General features: G+C 41.2%; 1 protein-coding gene across 1 annotated transcript in view; it reads left to right on the plus strand.

The window, feature by feature from the left end:
- kcnk5a (potassium channel, subfamily K, member 5a) overlaps nucleotides 1-25,576 on the plus strand; it is an 87,554-nt gene extending 61,978 nt beyond the window's left edge. The window contains exons 2-5 of the mRNA XM_014126181.2: nucleotides 13,368-13,479; nucleotides 14,066-14,232; nucleotides 14,379-14,547; nucleotides 20,726-25,576. Of these exons, the coding sequence (XP_013981656.1) occupies nucleotides 13,368-13,479; nucleotides 14,066-14,232; nucleotides 14,379-14,547; nucleotides 20,726-21,675 (1,398 nt within the window). The 3' untranslated portion in view covers nucleotides 21,676-25,576. The remainder of the gene's footprint in view (nucleotides 1-13,367; nucleotides 13,480-14,065; nucleotides 14,233-14,378; nucleotides 14,548-20,725) is intronic.
- The last annotated feature ends 672 nt before the right edge of the window (nucleotides 25,577-26,248 follow it).

Consider the following 26,248-nt stretch of genomic DNA (forward strand, 5'->3'; position numbering starts at 1 on the left):
GACAATCACTAACCCAAACAGCAATGGACAAGACATATTGATATTAGGGAGAGGCATGCATAGCCGAGTGATCATAGGGACCAGTGGGAAGCTAGGCAAGCTGGAGACATGGCGATTCAGACAGATAGCGAGTCGGGGCTAGCAGAAGGGCCTTAGGGGGACGACGCGACGGAAGAAGTCTGTTGTACACCCCTCGGACGGTTACGTCGGCAGAGCAGTCATGTTGGATCTGCAGGGCTCCGTGTAGGCAGTATCAGGGTCCAGGCCAATTGGCAAAATAGGTATAATAGCCCAAGAAATTGACTGATGGTCCCCTTCAGCTAACAGTCCAATATGCTCTAGACAGTTAGCGGGCCGCAGGTAACGGCTGGGCCTTCAGGGGACGTTGCGATGGAAGAGTCTTTGGAAACCCCTCGGGCAGATTACGTCGGTAGACCAGTTGTGATGGAATCGGTGGGGCTCCATGTCGGCAGTAAAAGGGGCCCAGGCCAATTGGCAAAATATGTATTGTAGCCCAAGGAGTGGCTGATGGACCTCTTCAGCTAGCCGGGAGATGGGCCTAGCACGAGGCTAGTTCCAGGCTCACTGGTGCTTGCTTCGGGACAGAGACGTTAGCCAGGGGGTATCCACTCGGATAGCAGCTAGGTAGCGGCGATAATCCAGGTGAAAAGGTTCAGAGCTTGCGGTAGGAAACCAGAGATGTGGCGAAAAAGCAGTCCGGTATGCTCTGGGTTGAATTGCGCTGTGCAGACTGGCAGGAGTTGACCGGGATAAGGTTAGCTGATGACCGATAGCAGTGGCTAACTGACTACTAGCTAGTAGTTAGTTAGCTGGCTAGCTTCTGTTGGGGGTTGAAACTGAGGTTAAAAATAAACCAAATATATCCGAAGGAAAAAATATATATACACAGGACATGACACGACAAAGACGTCTGAACTGCTACGCCATCTTGAAATCTATTTGATTCTACTTTACTTTTTCAAGATATTTGTAGGAACAAGAAGTCTCTTGCGAAAAGTCAGTCAGGCCCAAAGTTAATTTGCTCATGTTAACTAAAGATAAGGTGTGCAAGTTGTGTTTGTAGCTACCATTTCACCTCACACAGCAGTTTAGGTATTTGTACGTTGTGGTGGCTAATTTCTGCATTACCAAATGAGGAGAGTTACAAACTTCACACACCAGTCAGATTATAGTTATAACTACATCTTTAATAATTAAGAGCTTTTTGCAAAAGCTCTTTGACTTTCAATGATGCGCTCTAATGAACCATTGAAAAGTGATTACACAAAAGTACAAAGATCTTTTATAGCCAAGATACACTCCTCTCAACGTATATGACGAACCACAGATACATAGAATGGGTCACAAGGTTAAGTTTTGTATGAAAGATATCTATAAAACATAGCAGACAGCAACTGCTGTGTCAACAGTTTTCATTGTATAGACCAGTGTCTGGTCCTCCTACTCCAAACTGGAACCGTCTCTCCCTGGTACGGTATAGAACAGAACCATTCGCTCATCCAATGGCATTAATCAATTGACAACTCTAGATACTCCCATCTCAAGTAAACCCCCTCTTGACTCCACTCCTGGACAAGCTCACTGAGGGGAGTGATCCTCTAGGTCATACACTATCCCAAGATAAGTGCAACATCAGAGGGGACATACAATGGTCCAGACACTGCCATACACCTTCCCCCAATGCCAAAGGAGGGAGTGACTTGCGCACAGACATTGTGGAGACAAGTAATTGGTTCCCCATTAATCACGCCATCCCTTCACATGGTTTAACAGATACATTCTCATATGTGAATGTATCTCACATAAGCATATTATGCAAATAAAACATCTTAATTATCTATGTTACCCAACTAATTCTGATTCATCCGCCACAACGTAACCTTTATTTCGATGGGGAGTTATTTTGACACGGTCTGTTTTACAGATGAGCCCTGTAATTAATTGTGTTGGTGAATTTTTTGACAGATCTAGATTCCATTTTCTTTTGCAAATGTTCCGGCATGAACGTGTGGTGTTGTAGAACATTTGCGCATTTTAAAATAAGGTGAAATTATGTTTCTGTCACCATCTATTTGTTATGGTTACATAAATCCATTTTACAGACAGACCCATTGTTCAAGCTAGCAAACTCAAAGATATTGCAGAAATGTTATACATATTCCCTATCCTTCCCTATGGCTGTAAAATGCACTATCCTACTTTACAGCTTCCTACAGAGCAGGTCTAGCACCACTGGCCACAGTGAATCACACATAGCTCTGGGTTTATGGCCTCGAAGGGTGATTCCTGCCCTATTTGTTGAGCTAGAGCTGACCTTCCATTGACCTTCCACGTTAGTGCAGCGAAACAAAGGCTGCGTCCTGTGTATAGTCTCGCTACTGTTATTTTTCTGCTGATCTTTAATTATTTGTTATTTTTATTTATTTTTTAACTTAATACTTTTTCTTAGTTGCATTGTTGGATAAGGGCCTGTAAGTAAGCATTTCACTGTAAAGTCTACACCTGTTGTGTTCAGCGCATGTGGCAAATATCATTTGATTTGATCCCAATTCTTCACTCTCCCTTAGTGTGCACTCTCATGGATTTGAGTAAACATGGAGGCTCCCCACAGCCAATACTTACACCAATCTATACACCAAATCCAATGCTTTTAAATTCATGACAAATGCACACTTTAGAAGTGTGGAGAATTGTGATGCAGCCCAACTTAGGGGCAGTGTTTGTCAGCCAGCCTACCATTGGATATATGTAGCTTTTCAAAAGTAAACCCTGGTTTTACAATAGGATGAAGAAATGGAGTAGGCGCTCTAGGTTCACTCCCACGACCTTGCAACTGCTTTTCAATTTGCTCTGTAATCGACCATTAAATCATAAACGTATTTTTGGCTGCTCTTCAAGCTTGAGATGGGAACAGCTGTCATTATGCCCTCACAATTCTTCTGTGCCTTTTCCTCTGAGTCAGCATTTTCTCTGACTCTCCACACTTAAGCACTTTTCCTCAAGCGGTATACGCTTTTTATCAGTTTCTAGATGCCCTGCAAGTATTTGGGTTAAAGCACAAGAGTACTGACCACATCAGGCCACAGATGTGGATATACAGACATAGTCATCTTCACAACCCCAAACATATCTATAATACAGCCACAAAAAGCAGCTGTTTATCCCGTGTCATGGTGGGGGGTGAAATAACATCCTGGAGTAAATATTACAAGCTGATCTCCAAAGGGTTCACTGTAATGCATTGATGTTTGTTTTGGAGGATTATGGATCTTTTACTTTGCCTTTCTAAGCAACTACATCCAGAGAGAGGAACAGTTTCTTGGAGAAGAGATGACAGACACAATCTATACCCTTTGTGTTTACTTTTCACTAGCAGGCCTTTCAATTCTTCTTTTTCTGAGCAAAATGTCTGGAGCGAAGCAGAATTTCCTAATGAAATGGCTAGTTTCAGTTCCTGTTTAAGTGCAGCCCTCGACTCACAATATTTGACTTGTTTCCATTAGTGTAAAATACTTTCAGCTGCTGTCGGCAGGTGTTCCTTTCTCACGGTCGGTAGTCTGATAGACCCGACACTGCCATTTATGATAATCCCCACCTGAAAAAATACAACAAAAAAACACATTCAGGAATGGTAACTCAACTTTATCTTGGGTTGGGGGTCAAATTTCTTTCAAGAAGTGCAGGAATAAGATTACATTGCAGATTATCAAAATTGCTTTATTGCTCACCACGGGTTCCTGCCAGAGAGTCATTTCCCCACTTATGAAGAAGGGCAATTCCACGTCAATGGAAATATATTGAGACAGATGTTTCACTTTCAAATGTATCCCAAGCAATAAACAGTGATTGCAAAGTTTAACAAACCATGTAACTCTATGCACAAGAATGACTTCTTAACAATTTCCACAAAAAAAATTACAATACCACATTTACTTGAACTGTGCAGATGCAGTTTGGTAACAGAATGATTATAAAAGCTCCTTCTGTTTATTTAACCAATAATTTGTTTAAAACGGGGGGGAAAAGTCCTAGACTTTTGGCAACCACAAAAAAAACTGAACAAAAACACGTAGGCCTTTGTCATGTGCAAACACACACAGACACCCAATCTGAGTGTAGCCTCAGGGATAGCCTCTGCAAAATGAAAATGTGCTTTATTGTCAGAAACCGGTGTTGGAAGGACCCTAAATACTTAGGGACATGACACCGTATGGTGAAGACCTTCTCTGTCCTTTTTGTAGAAGTGTGTAACATGTAAGTAATCATTCTCCATGGCAGTTACTTGTGCTACATATTTGTGATTTGCTGGCTTTGCTTTCTGCAATATACTCAAAACAATGAATTTCCCACTTTCTGGAGCAGAAGATGAGGATGCTGGTTGCAGTAAATTGAATGATAGAGGCTTTACGGGAGAGGTGATATTAACTGGAGAGAGAAGAGGGTGAAAGGGAGAGCGAGCAAGGGACTGTCCAGACTGTTTTCACACTCTTGCTTTGACCACCAGACGACAAAGAGAAAGATAATAGTTATGAGCTGAACAGTATGCCATTGTAGTCAATTTAATTGCTGTGATTCCTTTACATTTTTTGAGAAATTTCGTTACCGATTTGGTAATGTAATGATGAGTTTTATCATCTAATAAGTCATAAACATAATGTATATCAATAAAAACACTGTCTAAATGATAAGTCTAACTCGTTACTTCTGCAAACTTTCATCATCCACCCCCATGAGGGAGAGAAATTAGAAAATATCTTAAAGATATGTGGGGTTTTTGTAACGAAATGACAAGGCACTAGGCAATAGGTTTATAATCTTACAGAATGCAAATAATTTCTTCAAAACTAAATATGTGTTGATATTGGTTGGCAGTGTTCTTTACTTCAACTCCAACAAACAATTCCTATTTATTACTTTTAATACCTGCAAATAAGCTACTTGACTTGATTGTGTTTTGATGTAATTATAATACATTAAGTCTTTTTGTAAGACCCCTTTTCCATCTGTTTGACCATTACTCAAAACTCATCAAGCCAAAAAATTACCAAAAGAACTGCTACTCAGTGCCTTTAACTGGGTTGTCTGCCCAGATAACAGCCAAACACTTGTTTTCATTGGGGGAAAGCTCTCTAGCACTCTGATTTGGCACAAGGGTGTGAAAACGAAGCACCAACGGATTTACCGATTCTACATGCAAGTGGTCCCTATAACACACTGTGGAGACAGCAAGCGATAGGTTGGCCACCTACTGCTTTCGGCCGAGCATCGGTCCTCTGTGTCTCTTCTTTCACGAGTCCATCAATTCCTTTGTCATGGGGCCTGATGGAGACGAAGAATGACTGTTGATTCAGCAGGCAAAGGAATTCGCTCCTCTAGTGCTTGACTAATTACAGAGCTGAACTGTCGCAGGCCCATTATTAGAGAGAGCCCTCATCTGCTGCACTGCCAGCACTTATGAGCTCAAGCACATTTTGCCCTCGAGCACATTTGGATGAATCTAAAGAGCTTTGGTTCGTGGGAATGCATTGCCCCATCCCAATTTAGAAGTTATTGCCCAAGGGTGTACGCTCATACCTGGGGGAATGGGCTTCTTTGGCTTTTCCTTGTGGCTGCTCAAGCACACGCATAGCTTGATGGATTCTGTAATTAAAGTTATAAGATGGTGGTGCTGAGGAGGGTGCCCAGTCTTGCCCGTTCTTACTCAACCTTTTTTTTATGGCTATTTTTGCATTAATTATTACTTTGTTTGCTCAGAATGTTTGTCCAATAATTTCCTACGATGACAAATAATTCTGGTTCATGAATCGAAAGCTACACACTTATCTCTCAGCCTCCCAGAACTGGAATACTACATAAGCTCCTTTGTTCCCCACACAGCAGGCTTACTTGTTGCTGCTGATCTAGATAACTGAAGTCAATGCCTGAGACGAAGGAAAGGGTGACTCCAAGCTATGCTGAAAGACTGGTTACAGCCTCCTCTTCCTAGTATCCTGATGGCTATTGTCCAATCGCTGGAAAATAAACTTTGAACTCAGAGCAAGGCTTCAATTGCAGCGGGACACCAGGTAATGCTGTGTCGTTGTTTTTACACGACATGGCTTACGGACAATACATGCAACTCTGCTATTCAACCAGATGGCTTTTCCATTTTCCATATGGATCGAACGGCGGCTTCTTGTAAGAGTAGCAGGGGGCGGCTTCTTCATCAACAATTCCTGGTGTACCAAAGTTTAAAACATCATGAGCTCCTGTTCACCCGACCTGGAGTTTCTGGTGCTAAAATACCAACCCTTCTATATGCCGAATGAATTCACGTGTGTTATCACAGCTGTGTACAATACCACCTCAAGCAAACATCAAGCTAGCACTCAACAAACTGTGCAAGAACATTAGCCAGCAAGAGTCCTCTCACCCGGAGCAGTCTTTTATTGTGGTGGGAGATTTTAAACAAGCAAGTTTTTCCAACATTTTTCCAAAATATCACCAACATGTACCCTGCCCCACGAGAGGAAACGACATGCTGGACCTTGTATACTGAACAAAAATATAACAAATTTCAACAATTTTACTGAGGTACAGTTCATATAAGGAAATCGGTCAAATTCAATAAATAAATTAGGCCCTTATATATGGATTTCACATGACTGGGCAGGAACGCAGCCATGGGTGTATGTATGTTAGTGTATATATATATGTATGTGTGTGTATGTATGTATGTATGTATGTGTGTGTGTGTGTGTGTGTGTGTGTGTGTGTACAAAGTTGAAGTCGGAAGTTTACATACATCTTAGACAAATACATTTAAACTCAGCTTTTCACAATTCCTTACATTTAATCCGAGTAAAATGTCCCTTTCTTAGGTCAGTTAGGATCACCACTTTATTTTAAGAATGTGAAATGCCAGAATAATAGTAGAGAGAATGATTTATTTCAGTTTTTATTTCTTTCATCACATTCCCAGTGGGTCAGAAGTTTACATACACTCAATTAGTATTTGGTAGCATTGCCTTTAAATTGTTTAACTTGGGTCAAACATTTTGGGTAGCCTTCCACAAGCTTCCCACAATAAGTTGGGTGAATTTTGGCCCATTCCTCCTGACAGAGCTGGTGTAACAGTCAGGTTTTAAGGCCTCCATGCTCGCACACGCTTTTTCAATTCTGCCCACACATGTTCTATAGGATTGAGGTCAGGGCTTTGTGATGGCCACTCCAATACCTTGACTTTGTTGTCCTTAAGCCATTTTGCCACAATTTTGGAAGTATGCTTGGGGTCATTGTCCATTTGAAAGACCCATTTGCGACCAAGCTTTAACTTCCTGACTGATGTCTTGAGATGTTGCTTCAATATATCCACATACTTTTCCTACCTCATGAAGCCATCTATTTTGTGAAGTGCACCAGTCCCTCCTGCAGCAAAGCACCCCCACAACATGATGCTGCCACCCCTGTGCATCACGGTTGGGATAGTGTTCTTCGGCTTGCAAGCCTCCCCCTTTTTCCTCCAAACATAACAATGGTCATTATGGCCAAACAGTTCTATTTTTGTTTCATCAGACCAGAGAACATTTCTCCAAAAAGTATGATCTTTGTCCCCATGTGCAGTTGCAAACCGTAGTCTGGCTTTTTTATGGCGGTTTTGGAGCAGTGGCTTCTTCCTTGCTGTGCAACCTTTCAGGTTATGAGGATATAGAACTCGTTTTACTGTGGATATAGATACTTTTTTACCTGTTTCCTCCAGCATCTTCACAAGGTCCTTTGCTGTTGTTCTGGGATTGATGTGCAGTTTTTGCACCACAGTACGTTCATCTCTAGGAGACAGAACACGTATCCGTCCTGAGCGGTATGACGGCTGCGTGGTCCCATGGTGTTTATACTTGCGTACTGTTGTTTGTACAGATGAATGTGGTACCTTCAGGCATTTGGAAATTGCTCCCAAGGATGAACCAGACTTGGGGAAATCAAAAGAAATCAGCCAAGACCTCAGAAAAAAAATTGTAGACCTCCACATGATGTCAAGCAAGTAGGCACTGAGTTTGAATGTATGCCTTGAAATGCATCCACAGATACACCTCCAATTGACTCAAATGATGTCAATTAACCTATCAGAAGCTTCTATTCATGCACACACTATATTCATACACACACTATTTATATATATATAGAAACATCCATGACGCTTACATAGCCGGCCCCACTTCGGCCATTTGGATCACATGTCTCTGTTCCTATTCCCCGCCTAAAAGCAGCAACTCAAGAGGAAGCTACCAACACCTAGAATAGTGAGGCTCTGGACAGAGGAGGCAGACTTTTTTTATATTGATTGGAATATCAAATATTCATCCATCCAGGACTCATCCATCAACGTTGAGGAATATACATCCTCAGTCACAGGCTTCATAAGGGAATATGTTGATGATGTTGTACCCAGAATAACAATCTGGACATACCCCAACCAAAAACCATGGATGAACAGGGATATCCGTATCATGCTGAGAGCCCATACTGCAGCATTCAGTGTCAGCAGAATGAACCCCGATGACTCGGTGGTGCGACGTGTACAAGGCAAGCAGGTATGAGTGCCGAAAATCCATTAGGGACGCAAAAAGATAATACAGACTCAAACTTGAATTGATGTTAAACAACTCAGACTCAACGCATGTGGCAAGGACTACAGTCTATCACGGACTAGAGAGGCAAATCCAGCTGTTTGGTGCCCACTGAAGCCTCCCTCCCAGATGAGCTTAACACATTCTATGCGCATTTCAAGGCAGACAATACCGAGCTAACCAGGAAGAGTCTCGCTTGTCCGGACGATCAGGTGCTTTCGCTCTCCAAAGCTGACATGAGGAAAACTCTCAAGTGAAGTCTCACAAAGCCGCCGGCCCAGATGGCATCACTGGCCACGTCCCCCGAGTGAGTGCTGACCAGCTGGCAGGCATCTTAGAAATCTTCAACCTGTCCCAGGCTGTAGTCCCCCACCTGCTTCAAGAAGACCTTCATCGGCCCAGTGCCCAAGAAAAACAAGGTGACATGCCCAAATGACTATCGCCCGGTCATCATGAAGTGCTTCAACTGGCTGGTTATGGCCAGCATGCCAGGCACACTGGACCCACTCCAATATACCTACCGCTCCAACAGATCCACAGAAGATGCCATTTCTATCGTTATTCACATAGCCCTAACAAATCTGAACAAGAGGATCACCTATGTGAGGATCCTCACAACTGGATCCTGTACTTCCTGATGGGCAGACCACAGGCTGTGAGGATTGGCAACAACATCACCTCCACACTGACTCTTAACATACGGTCCCCCCAGGGGTGTGTCCTTAGCCCTCTGCTGTACTCCCTTTTTACCCATGACTGGGTAAACGGGGAGTTTGCTGACGACATCAAGATTGCTGATGACACCACGGTTCTAGGCCTGATAACCAACAACAACAAGTCAACCTTTAGGGAGGAGGTAAGTGAACTGGCATTGTGGTGCGAGGACAACAACCTTTACCTCAATGTCAACAAAGCAAAGAAGTTGATTGTTGACTGCAGGATGCAGTAGAGAGTTGGCAGTTTTAAGTTCCTATGTGTCCACATCACCGAGGACTTGACATGGATCAACAGCACCACTTTTGTTAAGAAGGCGCAACAGCGTCTCTACTTCCTAAGGTGGCAGAATTTGGCATGCCACCCCGGGTCCTGTCCAAAAACTACCGCTGCACCATCGAGAACGTCCTGACCGGTTGCGTCATGGCCTGGTGTGGGAATTGCTCCATCAAACGACCGCAAGTCCCTCCAGCTGGTGGTGAAGATGGCCTAGTGCATCACTGAGACTGGACATCCAGGACATCTACTCAAAACGGTGCCTGAGCCATGGGTATCCTGTACATACCACTTATAAAACTTTAAACTTGTAATGATTATTTAGGTCCTCCTTGGAAACTCGCTCATCTCCCATTTACAGGTTTTGTTTGGTTCTTTTTTTTGTGTTTGCACCAGCTGCAATTCCTGAAAAGGCCTGCATACTTAGTATGTCAGAGGACGAATGCTTAGTTATGTATAAGTGAAGGAAAATTCATACACGAAGTCGTCACTGCAGTTTGGTAAAAAGCATGACCTAGTTTCTGGGTATGTGGGTGGGTATCTGGGTATGTGGGTGGGCCTGGGAAACTCTTAGACATGTAAAACTACATTTTGGAAGAGTTCACACAATCCTGAGACTGTTTCCCTCCATTTTCTACATTAGTTCTCTACTTACGCTCCCAACTTAAACCAAAACTAAACGCTGCTATTGCCTTACTGACTTCCCATCTCTAAATCCATAGACATTATGGTAAGGCCAAAACCTTTGTTCAGTTCAAATTACTTTCCCACTATTGGCCTATTTATTGCCTTACCTCCTTACTTCATTTGCACACACTATATGCAGATTTTTCTATTGTGTTATTGACTGTACTATTGTTTATCCCATGTGTAACTCTGTATTGTTTTTGTCGCACTGCTTTTCTTTATCTTGGCCAGGTCGCAATTGTAAATGAGAACTTGTTCTCAACTGGCCTACCTGGTTAAATAAAGGTGAAATAAAAAAAAAGTAAAAAATGATAGAGGCTGTGATTTTGACCAGCCGTTAATCGTCTGGAAAGATGACTGTGTTAACCCAATTGGTCCTTTTTGTCGTTGATTATGTAATTGCATAATGGTTGTTTATGGACAAAAAGTACTCATCTTCCTATGTCACTCCACCAGCATATGCAGTATTTTTTTTATTGTAAACCCTTCAGGTTAGGAATGGGCCTCTAGCGTCCTTGAGTGCAATTCTTTTATTTTTTATTTACAGTGAGGGAAAAAAGTATTTGATCCCCTGCTGATTTTGTACGTTTGCCCACTGACAAAGAAATGATCAGTCTATAATTTTAATGGTAGGTTTATTTGAACAGTGATACAGGATAACAACAAAAAAATCCAGAAAAACGCATGTCAAAAATGCTTTAAATTGATTTGCATTTTAATGAGGGCAATAAGCATTTGACCCCTCTGCAAAACATGACTTAGTACTTGGTGGCAAAACCCTTGTTGGCAATCACAGAGGTCAGACGTTTCTTGTAGTTGGCCACCAGGTTTGCACATATCTCAGGATGGATTTTGTCCCACTCCTCTTTGCAGATCTTCTCCAAGTCATTAAGGTTTCGAGGCTGACGTTTGGCAACTCGAACCTTCAGCTCCCTCCACAGATTTTCTATGGGATTAAGGTCTGGAGACTGGTTAGGCCACTCCAGGACCTTAATGTGCTTCTTCTTGAGCTACTCCTTTGTTGCCTTGGCCATGTGTTTTGGGTCATTGTCATGCTGGAATACCCATCCATGACACATTTTCAATGCCCTGGCTGAGGGAAGGAGGTTCTCACCCAAGATTTGACGGTACAGGCCCCGTCCATCGTCCCTTTGATGCGGTGAAGTTGCCCTGTCCCCTTAGCAGAAAAACACCCCCAAAGCATAATGTTTCCACCTCCATGTTTGACGGTGGGGATGGTGTTCTTGGGGTCATAGGCAGCATTCCTTCCTCCAAACACGGCGAGTTGAGTTGATGCCAAAGATCTCCATTTTGGTCTCATCTGACCACAACACTTTCACCCAGTTGTCCTCTGAATCATTCAGATGTTCATTCTCAAACTTCAGACGGGCATGTATATGTGCTTTCTTGAGCAGGGGGACCTTGTGGGCGCTGCAGGATTTCAGTCCTTCACGGCGTAGTGTTACCAATTGTTTTCTTGGTGACTATGGTCCCAACTGCCTTGAGATCATTGACAAGATCCTCCCGTGTAGTTCTGGGCTGATTCCTCACCGTTCTCATGATCTTTGAAGCTCCACGAGGTGAGATCTTGCATGGAGCCCCAGGCCGAGGGAGATTGACAGTTCTTTTGTGTTTCTTACATTTGCGAATAATCGCACAAACTGTTGTCACCTTCTCACCAAGCTGCTTGGCGATGGTCTTGTAGCCCATTCCAGCCTTGTATAGGTCTACAATCTTGTCCCTGACATCCTTGGAGATCTCTTTGTTCTTGGGCATGGTGGAGAGTTTGGAATCTGATTGATTGATTGCTTCTGTGGACAGGTGTCTTTTCTACAGGTAACAAACTGAGATTAGGAGCACTCCCTTTAAGAGTGTGCTCTTAATCTCAGCTCGTTACCTGTATAAAAGACACCTGGGAGCCAGAAATCTTTCTGATTGAGAGGGGGTCAAATACTTATTTCCCTCATTAAAATGCAAATCAATTTATAACATTTTTGACGTGCGTTTTTCTGGATTTTTTTGTTGTTTTTCTGTCTCTCACTGTTCAAAGAAATCTACCATTAAAATGATAGACTGATCATTTCTTTGTCAGTGGGCAAATGTACAAAATCAGCAGGTGAACAAATACTTTTTTCCCCTCACTGTAACCTTTATTTAACCAGTTAAGCTAGTTGATAACAAGTTCTCATTTACAACTGCGACCTGGCCAAGATAAAGCAATGCAGTGCGACAGAAACAACAACACAGAGTTACACATGGAATAAACAAGCGTACAGTCAATAACACAATAGGTAAAAAAAGAAGGTCTACATACAGTGTGTGCAAATGGCATGAGGAGGTAAGGCAATAAATAGGCCATAGTAGCAAAGTAATTACAATTTTGCAGATTAACACGAGTGATAGATGAGCAGATGATGGTGTGTAAGTAGTGATACTCGTGTGCAAAAGAGCAGCAAAGTAAATAAAAACAATATGGGGATGAGGTAGGTAGATTGGGTGGGCTATTTACATATTGACTATGTACAGCTGCAGCAATCAGTTAGCTGCTCAGATAGCTGATGTTTAAAGTTAGTGAGGGAAATGTAAGTCTCCAGCTTCAGCGATTTTTGCAATTCGTTCCAGTCACTGGCAACGGAGAACTGGAAGGAAAGGCGGCCAAAGCAGGTGTTGGCTTTGGGGATGACCAGTGAGATGTACCTGCTGGAGCGCGTGGTTACACCTGCTGGGTGTTGTTATCGTGACCAGTGTGCTGAGATAAGGCGGAGCTTTACTTAGCATAGACTTATAGATGACCTGGAGCCAGTGGGTCTGGCGACGATTATGTAGCGAGGGCCAGCCGACGAGTGCATACAGGTCGCAGTGGTGGGTGGTATAAGGCGCTTTGATCATTGGCTCATCAGTGCATCTGCAATCATTGGATCATCAGTGCATCTGGAGATAAAATCAACGGCTCACAGGAAGGATGTGGTATGGGAAATGGGCCTGTTTATAACGAGAGAAATTGCATGCATCCCAGTTTTGCCTTCAATTCCCTAACTGCCACACTGCTGTTTTTGTCCCCAGGTGGTTTCAGATGCTGCCGGACAAGGTGTCACCATCACTGGCAGCAAGACTTTCAACAACTGGAACTGGCCCAATGCTGTCATCTTTGCTGCTACTGTCATCACAACTATAGGTAGGCAAACTGTCCTGAGAGTGTCACATGGAGCTTATGTAATTGTGGTTTATAGTCAGGAGAAAAGGGAATAACTTAACTGATGCAACAAGTCAGGAATATATTCCATAATAATTTATTGTGCAAGGATTTGTGGATCTTATTTCAATATCTTTCAGTAATTATCTGCTTAACTTTACTCTAATGGGATAAACTCTCCTTTAGGGTGGACTGCTTTCCCTTTTAGTCCATGTCTGTATAATCTAAATGTATGGTACAGATAAAATGGGATCGGGTAAAGAAAAACCAGATTAAAGAACTGGTCTTTATTGTTGGTTTAGTTTGTCAGCAGAGTAATTTATCTTATTTTGGTACTCTGAATGCCAACAGGTTGTTTTCTGATTATTTGACATGTTTATTCAGCCTTGCCAAGTCTCTATCATTTCTCATCACTGAAAAATATTTTATAAACTGTGGTTATGAAATGTGCTTTCTTTTGGTAGAATTTGTTATCTGAATTGGTCAAAACAAAGAAGTGTTAAGGTTTGAATGCTGTTGATTTTGAATACTACTATTAACCCCTTCCTATCCTTTCTTGCTCTGACAGGTTATGGCAACATTGCCCCCAAAACGTCAGCAGGACGGGTGTTCTGCATCTTCTATGGGCTCTTCGGGGTGCCACTCTGTCTTACCTGGATCAGTGAGCTGGGGAAGTTCTTTGGAGGCAGGGCCAAGCACCTGGGTCAGTACCTAACCAAGAGAGGGGTTTCACTGGTAAGAAAGATACTTTTTGTCTTATAAATATTTTTCATCCAACTTGTCTTTGTCTAAGTTAAAATGATCAGAGGGAAATAAGTGAATGTGTTTCAGCTGCATTTGACTCACTTCATCGGTTTTTGCATTATTTTTTTGTTTTTCAGCGAAAGGCCCAGTTCACTTGCACAGCCATCTTTGTCCTTTGGGGTGTACTGGTCCACCTGGTCATCCCCCCATTTGTATTTATGTCTCAAGAGGGTTGGACCTATGTGGAGGGCTTGTACTTTTCCTTTGTCACCTTGACCACGATTGGCTTTGGTGACCTTGTAGCAGGTAAGCTCATCCTCCCCTTGCATTATCAAGCTCTTGCATGTTTATGGGTATTTGTCCTTGCATTTTGCAAGTGATACATTTATTGCCAACTTGTATTTTGTAAAGGTACTTCTTATTTTCATCATACCTTTTTACCCAATATGGTAAAGTAGTTCTCATGCAACAATGTTCCCACTTCCTCAGAAATGTGCTTAATAAAACTGTGAAGTGATAATCTCACTTTTAAAAGTTTATATTCTGTTAACGCATACAAAAAATAATGTTGTTGACTCGTCCTATACTCGTATTTGTGGCCAAAGCATAAATTGGAGAGAAAACACTTAAACCCCAACTCAAACTTGTATCTCAAACGGACCATTTCAAAAAATTACCTCATAGAGGCCAGTCAGCAGTCTACTCGCATTAGGACTGTCCCCGCCACCCAAAAAATTGGTCGAAATAGTATTTTCTTTCGACCAATCAATTGGTCTACATTTTTAAACGTGTATTTTTCCACATATAGACACACCCTATGTGTTTCAATAAAATCAACTATACACCTGCACGTTGAACATCTCATTCCTAAATCATGGGCATTAATCTGGAGTTGCTATCTCCTTTGCTGCTATAATAGCCTCCACTCTTCTGAGAAGGCTTTCCACTAGATGTTGGAACATTGCTGCGGGGACTTGCTTCCATTCAGCCACGAGCATTAGTGAGGTCGAGCACTGATGTTGGGCGATTAGGTCGAGGTCGTCATTCCAATTCATCCCAAAGGTGTTCGATGGGGTTGAGTTCAGGGCTTTGTGCAGGCCAGTCAAGTTTATCTACACCGATCTCGACAAACTATTTCTGTATGGACAGGAACACAGGAAAATTGTCATGCTGAAACAGGAAAGGGCCAGTTCTGAATTTTATATGCACGTTTTCGTGGAACAGTTTCATTTAATTCATGTCTTTGGATCTCAGAAAGCATTGTCATGTGGTTAATTGAAATGCTATCTAAATGAAAATGATACAAATCTAAAAGTAACTTCTATTGCAATTGCCAACTATGTAAAAAAAATTGCCTACATAAAGCCAAAAAATAAAAACATTGCGGTCTGCAGGTAGAAAATATCATGATTAAAAATAAATATCCTGTAAAATCCCATTGGCTACACATTGCCTGTTTGTAACAAACTTTAAACATTGTATCAACTATCAACTGTGTCCGGCCTGATTTGCAACACTGTATAAAATATTCTGGGCCCTCAAGAGTTTCTTGCGCCAGTGAGCTCGGGACAGACAAAACTGTAGGCTATTTCTGCAAGGGATTAAAAGTAATCAGGTGTTTCCTGAAGTTTCCACTCGATCAGAGCATTACATTTTTCCCTTTCATGCCGAGTGGTTATCAAAAGGGGGAGAGCTGTAAATATTTTCTAATACATTAACAAGCTATTGTCATTCTCAATGGATTCTAAAAACATACTTCATTTACTTCCTGTTTTGAGGTGAAGAAAAAATGACTTTGAAGCTCCAAAGTTAAGACAGTTTATAGGCCTACATTTGCTCACAGGCCAGGTAGCCTATGCCTACTTCTATATGCGTAATCAGGCGCGTGTCCTTAACATTGACAGGAGCGCTCCAAACAAAACACAATGAATAAATTGACAACTCGGAAAATTTAATGAAATAAACATTTACATTTTTTACATTTTAGTCATTTAGCAGACGCTCTTATCCAGAGCGATTTACAGTAGTGAATTCATACATATTTTATATTTTTTCATATTTATTAGATTTTTTTCCTTTTTTAAAAATTATTATTATTTGTATTTTTTTCTCAAGTGTTGCATATGTTGTGAGCTCTGCAAAAGTGTCCCGACAATATGAGAACGGTAATCGACTAATATTAATATATATGGAATGCATTAACAGAATTTACGGTAACCAAACAAACATAGTTTATTAATGGGAATTAACGGTCAATGTAAGCTACAACTGGTGATATACAGTATGTAATGGGGAATTGATTGACAAACATGTAAAGGGCAAATGATTCACACAATTAATTTATGAAACAATGAATGTGCATGAAATGGTGGGAGAGTGTGTATTCCTGAGAGAGATGTGCCTTATAGATCTTAGCTCATTTCACTTCTTATTGGACCGTGGCATCCCCAAGGCCTCCTCAATGGATTAGTCCACTGAGACGGGTGCAAATCAGACTGGTGTTACGTGCCATAAAAAATATCTATTTGCGACTGCTCGCCTAAAAAAATTAACCAAACAAGAGTTGCGGAGTTGAAAAGAAAAAGCCATATCTCAGACTGGCCAATAAAAATAAAAGATTAAGATGGGCAAAAGAACACACACACTGGACAGAGGAACTCTGCCTAGAAGGCCAGCATTCTGGAATCGCCTCTTCACTGTTGACGTTGAGACTGGTGTTTTGCGGGTATTATTTAATGAAGCTGCCAGTTGAGGACTTGTGAGGCATCTGTTTCTCAAACTAGCCACTCTGATGTACTTGTCCTCTTGCTCAGTTGTGCACCGGGGCCTCCCACTCCGCTTTCTATTCTGGTTAGAGACAGTTTGCTCTGTTCTGTGAAGGGAGTAGTACACAGCGTTGCACTAGATTGTCAGTTTCTTGGCAATTTCTCGCATGGAATAGCCTTCATTTCTCAGAATAAGAATAGACTGACGAGTTTCAGAAGAAAGGTCTTTGTTTCTGGCCATTTTGAGCCTGTAATCGAACCCACAAATGCTAATGCTCCAGATACTCCACTAGTCTAAATAAGGCCAGTTGTATTACTTCTTTAATTAGCACAACAGTTTTCAGCTATGCTAACATAATTGCAAAAGGGTTTTCTGATGATCAATTAGCCTTCTAAAATGATAAACTTGGATTAGCTAACACAACATGCCATTGGAACACAGGAGTGATGGTTGCTGATAATGGGCTTCTGTACGCTTATGTACAGTTGAAGTCGGAAGTTTACATACACCTTAGCCAAATACATTTAAACTCAGGTTTTCACAATTCCTGACATTTAATCCTAGTAAAATGTCCCTGTCTTAGGTCAGTTTGGATCACCACTTTATTTTAGGAATGTGAAATGTCAGAATAATAGTAGAGAGAAATGATTTATTTCAGCTTTTATTTTTTTCATCACATTCCTAGTGGGTCTGAAGTTTACATACACTCAATTAGTATTTGGTAGCATTGCCTTTATATTGTTTAACTTGGGTCAAACGTTTCAGGTAGTCTTCCACAAGTTTCCCACAATAAGTTGGGTGAATTTTGGCCCATTCCTCCTGACAGAGCTGGTATAACTGAGTCAGGTTTGTAGGCCTCCTTGCTCGCACACGCTTTCTCAGTTCTGCACACACATTTTCTATAGGATTGAGGTCAGAGCTTTGTCATGGCCACTCCAATACCTTGATTTTGTTGTCCTTAAGCCATTTTGCCACAACTTTGGAAGTATGCTTGGGGTCATTGTCCATTTGGAAGACCTATTTGCAACCAAGCTTTAACTTCCTGACTGATGTCTTGAGATGTTGCTTCAATATATCCACATAATTTTCCTACCTCTTGAAGCCATCTATTTTGTGAAGTGCACCAGGCCCTCCTGCAGCAAAGCACCCCCACAACATGATGCTGCCACCCCCGTGCTTCACGGTTGGGATGGTGTTCTTCGGCTTGCAAGCCTCCCCCTTTTTCCTCCAAGCATAACGATGGTCATTATGGCCAAACAGTTCTATTTTTATTTAATCAGATCAGAGGACATTTCTCCAAAAAGTACGATATTTGGGCCCATGTGCAGTTGCAAACCATAGTCTGGCTTTTTTATGGCGGTTTTGGAGCAGTGCCTTCTTCCTTGCTGAGCAGCCTTTCAGGTTATGTCGATATAGGACTCATTTTACTGTGGATATAGATACTTTTGTGCACTTTTCATGCCAAAGTACGTTCATCTCTAGGTTACAGAACGTGTCTCCTTCCTGAGCGGTATGACGGCTGCGTGGTCCCATGGTGTTTATACTTGCGTACTATTGTTTGTACAGATGAACTTGGTACCTTCAGGCATTTGGAAATTGCTCCCAAGGATGAACCAGACTTGTGGAGGTGTACAATTTTTTCTGAGGTCTTGGCTGATTTCTTTTGATTTTCCTATGATGTCAAGCGAAGAGGCACTGAGTTTGAAGGTATGCCTTGAAATACATCCACAGGTACACCTCCAATTGACTCAAATTATGTCAATTAGCCTATCAGAAGCATCTATAGCCATGGCATCATTTTCTGTAATTTTCTAAGCTGTTTAAAGGCACGGTCAACTTAGTGTATGTAAACTTCTGACCCACTGGAATTGTGAATTATAAGTCAAATAATCAGTCTGTAAACAATTGTTGGAAAAATTACTTGTCATGCACAAAGTAGATGTCCTAACTGACTTGCCAAAACTATAGTTTGTTAACAAGAAATTTGTGGAGGGGTTGAAAAACGAGTTTTAATGACTCCCAATCTAAGTGTATGTAAACTTCCGACTTCAACTGTAGATATTCCTTTAAAAGATCTGCCTTTTCTAGCTACAATAGTAATTTACAACATTAACAATGCCTACACTGTATTTCCGATCAATTTGATGTTATTTTAACCTCTATGGGCTAGGTGGGACGCTAGCGTGCCACCCGTGGTGCACTCCATCAACAGCAGGTGCATTTCAAGAGCGGCAAATTTGAATCCAAATAAATGTCAAAATTCAAATTTTTCAAACATACAACTATTTTACACCCTTTGAAAGATAAACATCTCCTTAATCTAACCACGTTTTACGATTTCAAAAAGGTTTTACGGCGAAAGCATACATTTAGAGTATGTTAGGACAGTACATTTACAAGAGTTGTGTGTAATGTTTTGTCAATTCAAAGACAGGGTCACCAAAACCATAAAACCAGCTAAAATGATGCACTAACCTTTTACAATCTCCATCAGATGACACTCCTAGGACATTATGTTAGACAATGCATGCATTTTTAGTTCTATCAAGTTCATATTTATATCCAAAAACAGCGTTTTACTATGGCATTGATGTTGAGGAAATCGTTTCCCTCCAATAACCGGCAGTCAAGTCAGCGTCACAAATTAAATAATTAAAATTAGAAAACATTGGTAAAATATTATATTGTCATTTAAAGAATTATAGATTTACATCTCTTGAACGCAATCAACTTGCCAGATTTAAAAATAACCTTACTGGGAAATCACACTTTGCAATAATCTGAGCACTGCGCCCAGAAAAATACGCGTTGCGATACAGACTAGACGTCATGTTGGGGAGATCTAAAATCGAAAATACTATGTAAATAATCCATTACCTTTGATTCTCTTCATCAGATGTCACTTCCAGGTATCACAGGTCCATAACGAATGTAGTTTTGTTCAAAAAAGCTCATCATTTATGTCCAAAAATCTCCGTCTTGTTAGCACATGATCTAAGCCAGCCGGACTTCTCGTCATGAACGAGGGAAAAAAATATATTTACGTTCGTTCAAACATGTCAAACGTTGTATAGCATAAATCATTAGGGCCTTTTTAACCAGAACATGAATAATATTCAAGGTGGACGAATGCATACTCTTTTATAACGTATTGGAACGAGGGTACCCAACATGAACTCGCGCGCCAGGTGTCTAATGGGACATCATCGTTCCATGGCTCTTGTTCGGTCAGATCTCCCTCCAGAAGACTCAAAACACTTTGTAAAGGCTGGTGACATCTAGTGGAAGCAATAGGAAGTGCCAAAATATTCCTCAGCCCCTGTGTTTTTCAATGGCATAGGTTTAAAGGTAATACAACACATCAGGTATCCACTTCCTGTCAGAAAATGTCTCAGGGTTTTGCCTGCCAAATGAGTTCTGTTATACTCACAGACACCATTCAAACAGTTTTAGAAACTTTAGAGTGTTTTCTATCCATATATAATAAGTATATGCATATTCTAGTTACTGGGTAGGATTAGTAACCAGATTAAATCGGGTACATTTTTTTTATCCAGACGTGCAAATGCTGCCCCCTAGCCCTAACAGGTTAATGGACAAAAAAATGGACGTTTCTAAGTGACCCCAGACTTTTGAACGGCAGTGTACCTTTTTCGAAAAATTGGACATTGACATTTGTACATACTCAAACTTTCCCTTCCTGCTTTTCTTTATTCAGGCGTGGATCCAAATGCAGACTACCCAACTCTGTACCGTTACTTTGTGGAGGTGTGGATTTACCTGGGTCTGGCCTGGCTCTCCCTGTTTTTCAACTGGAAGGTGCGCATGGTCGTGGAGGCCCACAAGGCTCTGAAGAAACGACGCAAGCGGCGCAAGCTCTCCCTTGACGAGCTGAGGCACTACAAGGAGAGCCACAAGGCCCTCCACCTGCCGCCCACCGCCAACGACGTCAACATCTTCAGCTTCCTGTCCAAGAAGCAGGAAGGCTACAACGACCTCATCAAACAGATTGGTGTCAAGAAAGATGGTGGCGGGGACCACTGTGACAGTAATGATGCCAGTAACAAGGCCAAGGAGGCGAACCGCTCCCAGAGCTGCATTGACACGGTTACCTGCAACGGCAACACTATCCTCAGCCTGGACCGTTCACCGCGGCAGAAGCGGCGCTACAGCTTCAGTGACCGAGTCACCGTGGCCTTCTCGAAGTCCAAGAACTACCTCCTGGGCTCGGAAAATGGGATGCTGCTCACAGAGGACCATGGGGAGGGTGATTTGGACGGGGACCAGGAGAGGATGTACGAGAACCAACTGGACAAAGAGGTGGACCAGGAGAGCGGAGTTGGCAGCCTGGGCGGTGGTGGAGGCTGCAGTATGGGTGGCCGACGGCTGTGGGACTCCAAAGAGTACCAGTCCCTGATCTTCCAGAATGCGAACATCACTTTTATTGATGAGGAGAACGTCCTTAACAACAACCTGGAGGATGAGGATGACGATGCTAAAGCCAAGCTGTCAATCACCACGTGCGACGAAAATGTAGAGACTGACTCCAAAGAGGAGCAGGGCTCTGAATCAGAAGAGTCCGTGTTCACCAGCGATGGATCAGAACATGACCACTCTTATGAGAAGCTTGTGGAGGAATATTCAAAGGAGGACAACACAGAGTCCTGAGGAACTGAACTGGACTGAACTAGACATGGAATAATCCTTCATGTCATTGCTATGACACATTTTTTTTTTAACAATTTAAGGCATAGCCACATTCTCGTTGAACTTTGATCTAATGAAGGAGAAATCTTTTAATATTCTGTTAAAATGAAAGACTGTGAAATGAACATTACAGGTTTTATGTCTATCACTCTGGTGCATTCTTTCAGATGTAAGTGGTATATTGCCCGTGTCTCATCTTAAAAACCTTTCATTGGAGTTGAACACATCTTTCATCTCCGAGTCCTGGAGTCTTTCATGCAATTTTTTCTCAGATACCATGAGAACATTTTGCTTAGTCACCAATACATCAGATAATAACAGGCTCACCGTTTAGTCATTTTAACTAACATTTAATCCAATAGCAGAAAATACATTATACCATTTTCAAAACGGATATTTTTGAAGTGCTGAATCGAAGGAATAATAAATCGTATTGAAGAATAGTGGCTGATGAAGGATGACAATGGACAATGTAGTAACTAGGCACTATACAATTTTGTTTCAGTAGTCTTCAGTTTTGAGCATGTTAATTCGGTTATAGTTAAATTAAGAAATTACAAGAAAATCATATAAAAAGTAATGAAAAGCAGATACTTGGAGTGGACAAGTGACTGTGAATTTGTTTGTAAATGCACTTAGTTTTGAAACAGACATTTTTATGAAATGTTTAGATTTTTGTGCCAAGAATTTTGAAAGTGTAATAGATGCTTTTGAAAATTGCACCAGAGTGATTAAAAAAGACGATCAGTCTTCCCTCAAACGATCAAATAATGTGCCAACCTCTGGTTGGTTGAGTGTCTACTTTAAACAATGAGTTTATGAACTTATTAACTCCTTCTGGTTATAGACTAAATGGAGTGACACCTATGGACGTATAGATAAAGTTGTCCTACATTAATTCACTACTGTTTTCAGAAGATATGGTCGTCTTGCATTTGTTTGAAACAAGATTGAGTTTTTCAATCAATTTGAGATGATGCCTTAGTCTTTTGCTCAAAGGTTAATAGGAAATAGCAAGGGTGAATACATTTTTCAGAGGATTGCTCCTGGCTTCTTTGATTTATATTCACCATATTGGTGTTTTTTTGTAATATTTATACAATGAAGGAAAAAGCAGCCCTTTTGTTAAAGGGGCAATCCACAGTTGCTACATACATTTTTGGACTTATACATTAATGATATACACTGAGTGTACAAAACATTAGGAACATCTTCCCAATATTGAGTTGCACCCCTTTTTTGCTCTCAGAACAGCCTCAATTCGTCGGGGCACTACAAGCTGTCGAAAGCATTCCACAGGGATGCTGGCCCATGTTGACTCCAATGCTTCCCACAGTTGTCAAGTTGGCTGGATGGTGGACCATTCTTGATACACATGGGAAACTGTTGAAACCCAGCAGCGTTGCAGTTCTTGACACACTCAAACCGGTGCGCTTGGCACCTACTACCATACACGGTTCAAAGGCACTTAAATATTTTGTCTTGCCCATTCGTCCTCTGAATGGAGCACACACACACAATCCGTGTCTCAATTGTCTCGAGGCTTAAAAGTCTTTCTTGAACGTGTCTCCTCCCTTCATCTACACTGATTGAAGTGGATTTAACAGGTGACTTCAATAAGGGATCATGGCTTTCCCCTGCTTTCACCTTGTCAGTCTGTCATTGAAAGAGCATGTTTTGTACACAGTGCATACTCATTGATTCTTGAAGAATATAACTATAACAGCTGTCGTACCCCATCACTAACTTGTTTTACTCTAGTGTTTGTAAACAGTAAATGTAAACAAACACTTTAGCCTCAAAACATGGTTAAAACTATGTTATATCATGGATGGTTCGTCCTTGTATCCATAGCTCTGTCTATGAATTTAAGAGTGGTTACATTTCTACAGCCCCCTCCCTCAGCTTTTTTCCAAAACAGTGGTGGGTTGACTGCTTTGCAACCATTTCAATTGTGCATTGGCCCACTTTAATTGCATACTGGCGTAAATGTCTCTCATTGCACAATTTCATCAACTGATGAGTGCAGTGTAAAAACCATTTCAATGAAGATCAATGTTGACCACCTGAGCCAAGCCCTTGTCCTTGAAGAGGTTGAGTGGGTTTGCGTGCAATTTTCCCACTCCCTTTGTTTTCTTATCATTTCTTTGTTTCACTAAGTGAAACCCATGTTTACTTTTAATGTCTGAGATTGATGTTTGTTTGACTGCATCTTTTAGGGGTCAAATTCTGAACATGAATAACATTTTGAGAACTTCCTGAACCAATTAAATCCAACCTGGAAAGTGAAACCTTGAAGTCTTTTTTTGAACCAATGCAGAGTAGACTTGCGTGCAAAATAGGGATTAGTGTTCCATTAGACAGTTCAGCCAAAAGGTGGGATATCCATAAGTGCCCCCTTCATTGTATTCATGCGACGCGTTCTTACACGCTAGTTCTGCGCCACGGCACAGAACCACCTTGAGTTTAGAGTCTGGTTTCCTAGTGTACATTTTTTCTTTTTTTTAACTCTCTCACTTTGTCTCATGGCTTTTTCTCTGTAATTCTTTTGTAAAAATGTTATGGTCCCTTGCCTCTTTTGAATGTTGAATCGGTCTTCGTAAGGAATTTCCCCAGTCACAATATTCATTTTCTCACGTAATCTCTCCTCCCTTTTTATTTACTGTCTCCCTTTTGAGAGACCTTTCGTATTTGCCATGTAAACATTGGAAAAGTGCCCATCAGTAGCAACCCACTCTGCATTGTCCAGGACATGGCCTTGCTGCCTGTATTTACTCTTGGGGGCTCGTGCTGGTGTGAATGCCTGAAATGTAACTCATGTGGGCGGTCAAGGTTAACACGTGACGCTCCCTTAGCATAAGGTTAGTCATGAGACAAGGAGGCAGCAATGTCAGTGTTCACTGTTTTCCTCCGTGTTCATCCACAGCAATTGCTCCCCCCCGCACAAAAACCTTACTCTGCATATTATATAAGTGTTGTGCAATATTAAGGATGCCCATACCATTTACTCACAACTAGTGTTTTTTTCCCCTTCCCAGAAGATCAGTCATACTGTAAGACTAAATTCAGTTGAGTCTGACATGTTACCTTTCATTTTGTTATTTGCCTGCTATCCATATTGAATCCACACTCCTCTACATTCTGACTCTTGAACGTTGTTTCCAATGTGCTGAACACAGCATGGATCCGATATGGATACCAGGTGACCTTGTTAGTGCATATCAGTACTTTCTTCATGAGGAAAAAAAATAGTTGCTAATATGGCCCCAGTTGTATTACAATGGTGTTCATGAGCATAAGTGCTTAATGCTCCATGGCTGTGTTAGCGTAATCTTTAGTGTTGCTTACATTATCTTAGTGTTTATTTTTAGAGTGCGTACATTTTGTGTGCACCGACACCAGATGTAAATGTCCTAAATCATCACACTTTCACCATCTCCAGTAAAATGGTACATTATATTCACATCTTTCTACAGAACAGGTATGTGAACTACTGGAAATTGGTTAGAAAATTGTACAACTGCCTGTTAGAATTTAACTCTGTACTCGTTCTGAGGCTACACCAGTCACAAATGGTTTCACCAGACCATTTCAGTGCAGCATTGTTTAAATGCAGCTATGGTACTTTTCTAGATTCTGATTAAATTAAACCGTTTAAACTGTTTCAACATTATCAACAAAGAACCAGTTATGTTGGTTGGACTATGTCTTAAGTTTTACTCCTGTCATTGCTCCTTTGTGTAAAATTTACTCCATCTTTTGTTTTTATTATTAAATTATTGCAATTTTTATGATTGTTTTGTACATGAAATCACAGCAAAACTGTATATATTTAATTTTAAATAAACATATTTATAAAGTGTTTATTTAAAAAATGTCCTTCACACCAAACACAGCTGCTAGTGGACAGTAAAACCTCAAAATAGCACCATCTACTGTCAAAATGTGTCAAATACTGTGCCGGCAGAGCACGCTAACCTCAAAAAAACGAAACACAGGATCATAATTTCCCCTCTTTCAATCAAGGAGTTAAATGTACCGGAGCGAGTGGTTACTTACTCAAGGATGACTTTTAATATTACTTGGTAGTGTTACTCCACACACAGGGCATGGCAAAGGTACCTGATATGTAAAATCATGGCTCATTATGGCTCCTTTCCTACAAATATATGGTCTTAAGGCTCTTTCACACTGAGCAACGCAGCATAAATTGACGGAGACAATTCAGTGTATTTCAATGGTGAAGGGGCGAGTGGTTGACGCATCAGTTTCATGAGGTTGCATTAAACAATGCACTACCAACACTCAAAACACAGTGCATACTCATCCGTTAACTCTGCATGGAAAGCATCGCTAGTGTGTGAGGCCTTACTCAGTCGATGAAGCTGATGATATGATAATATATATAAATTGAACATACAGTAGAGGACATGAATTACTACTTAAAGTTAGACTTTGGGTAAACACACAAATAACATCTTTCAACTGTATAACTGATCAATGCACCATCATACCAGGTCATTTAATGCTTAAA

The sequence above is a fragment of the Salmo salar genome, chromosome ssa11 (assembly GCF_905237065.1).
Source record: "Salmo salar chromosome ssa11, Ssal_v3.1, whole genome shotgun sequence".
NCBI classification, from domain to species: domain Eukaryota; kingdom Metazoa; phylum Chordata; class Actinopteri; order Salmoniformes; family Salmonidae; genus Salmo; species Salmo salar.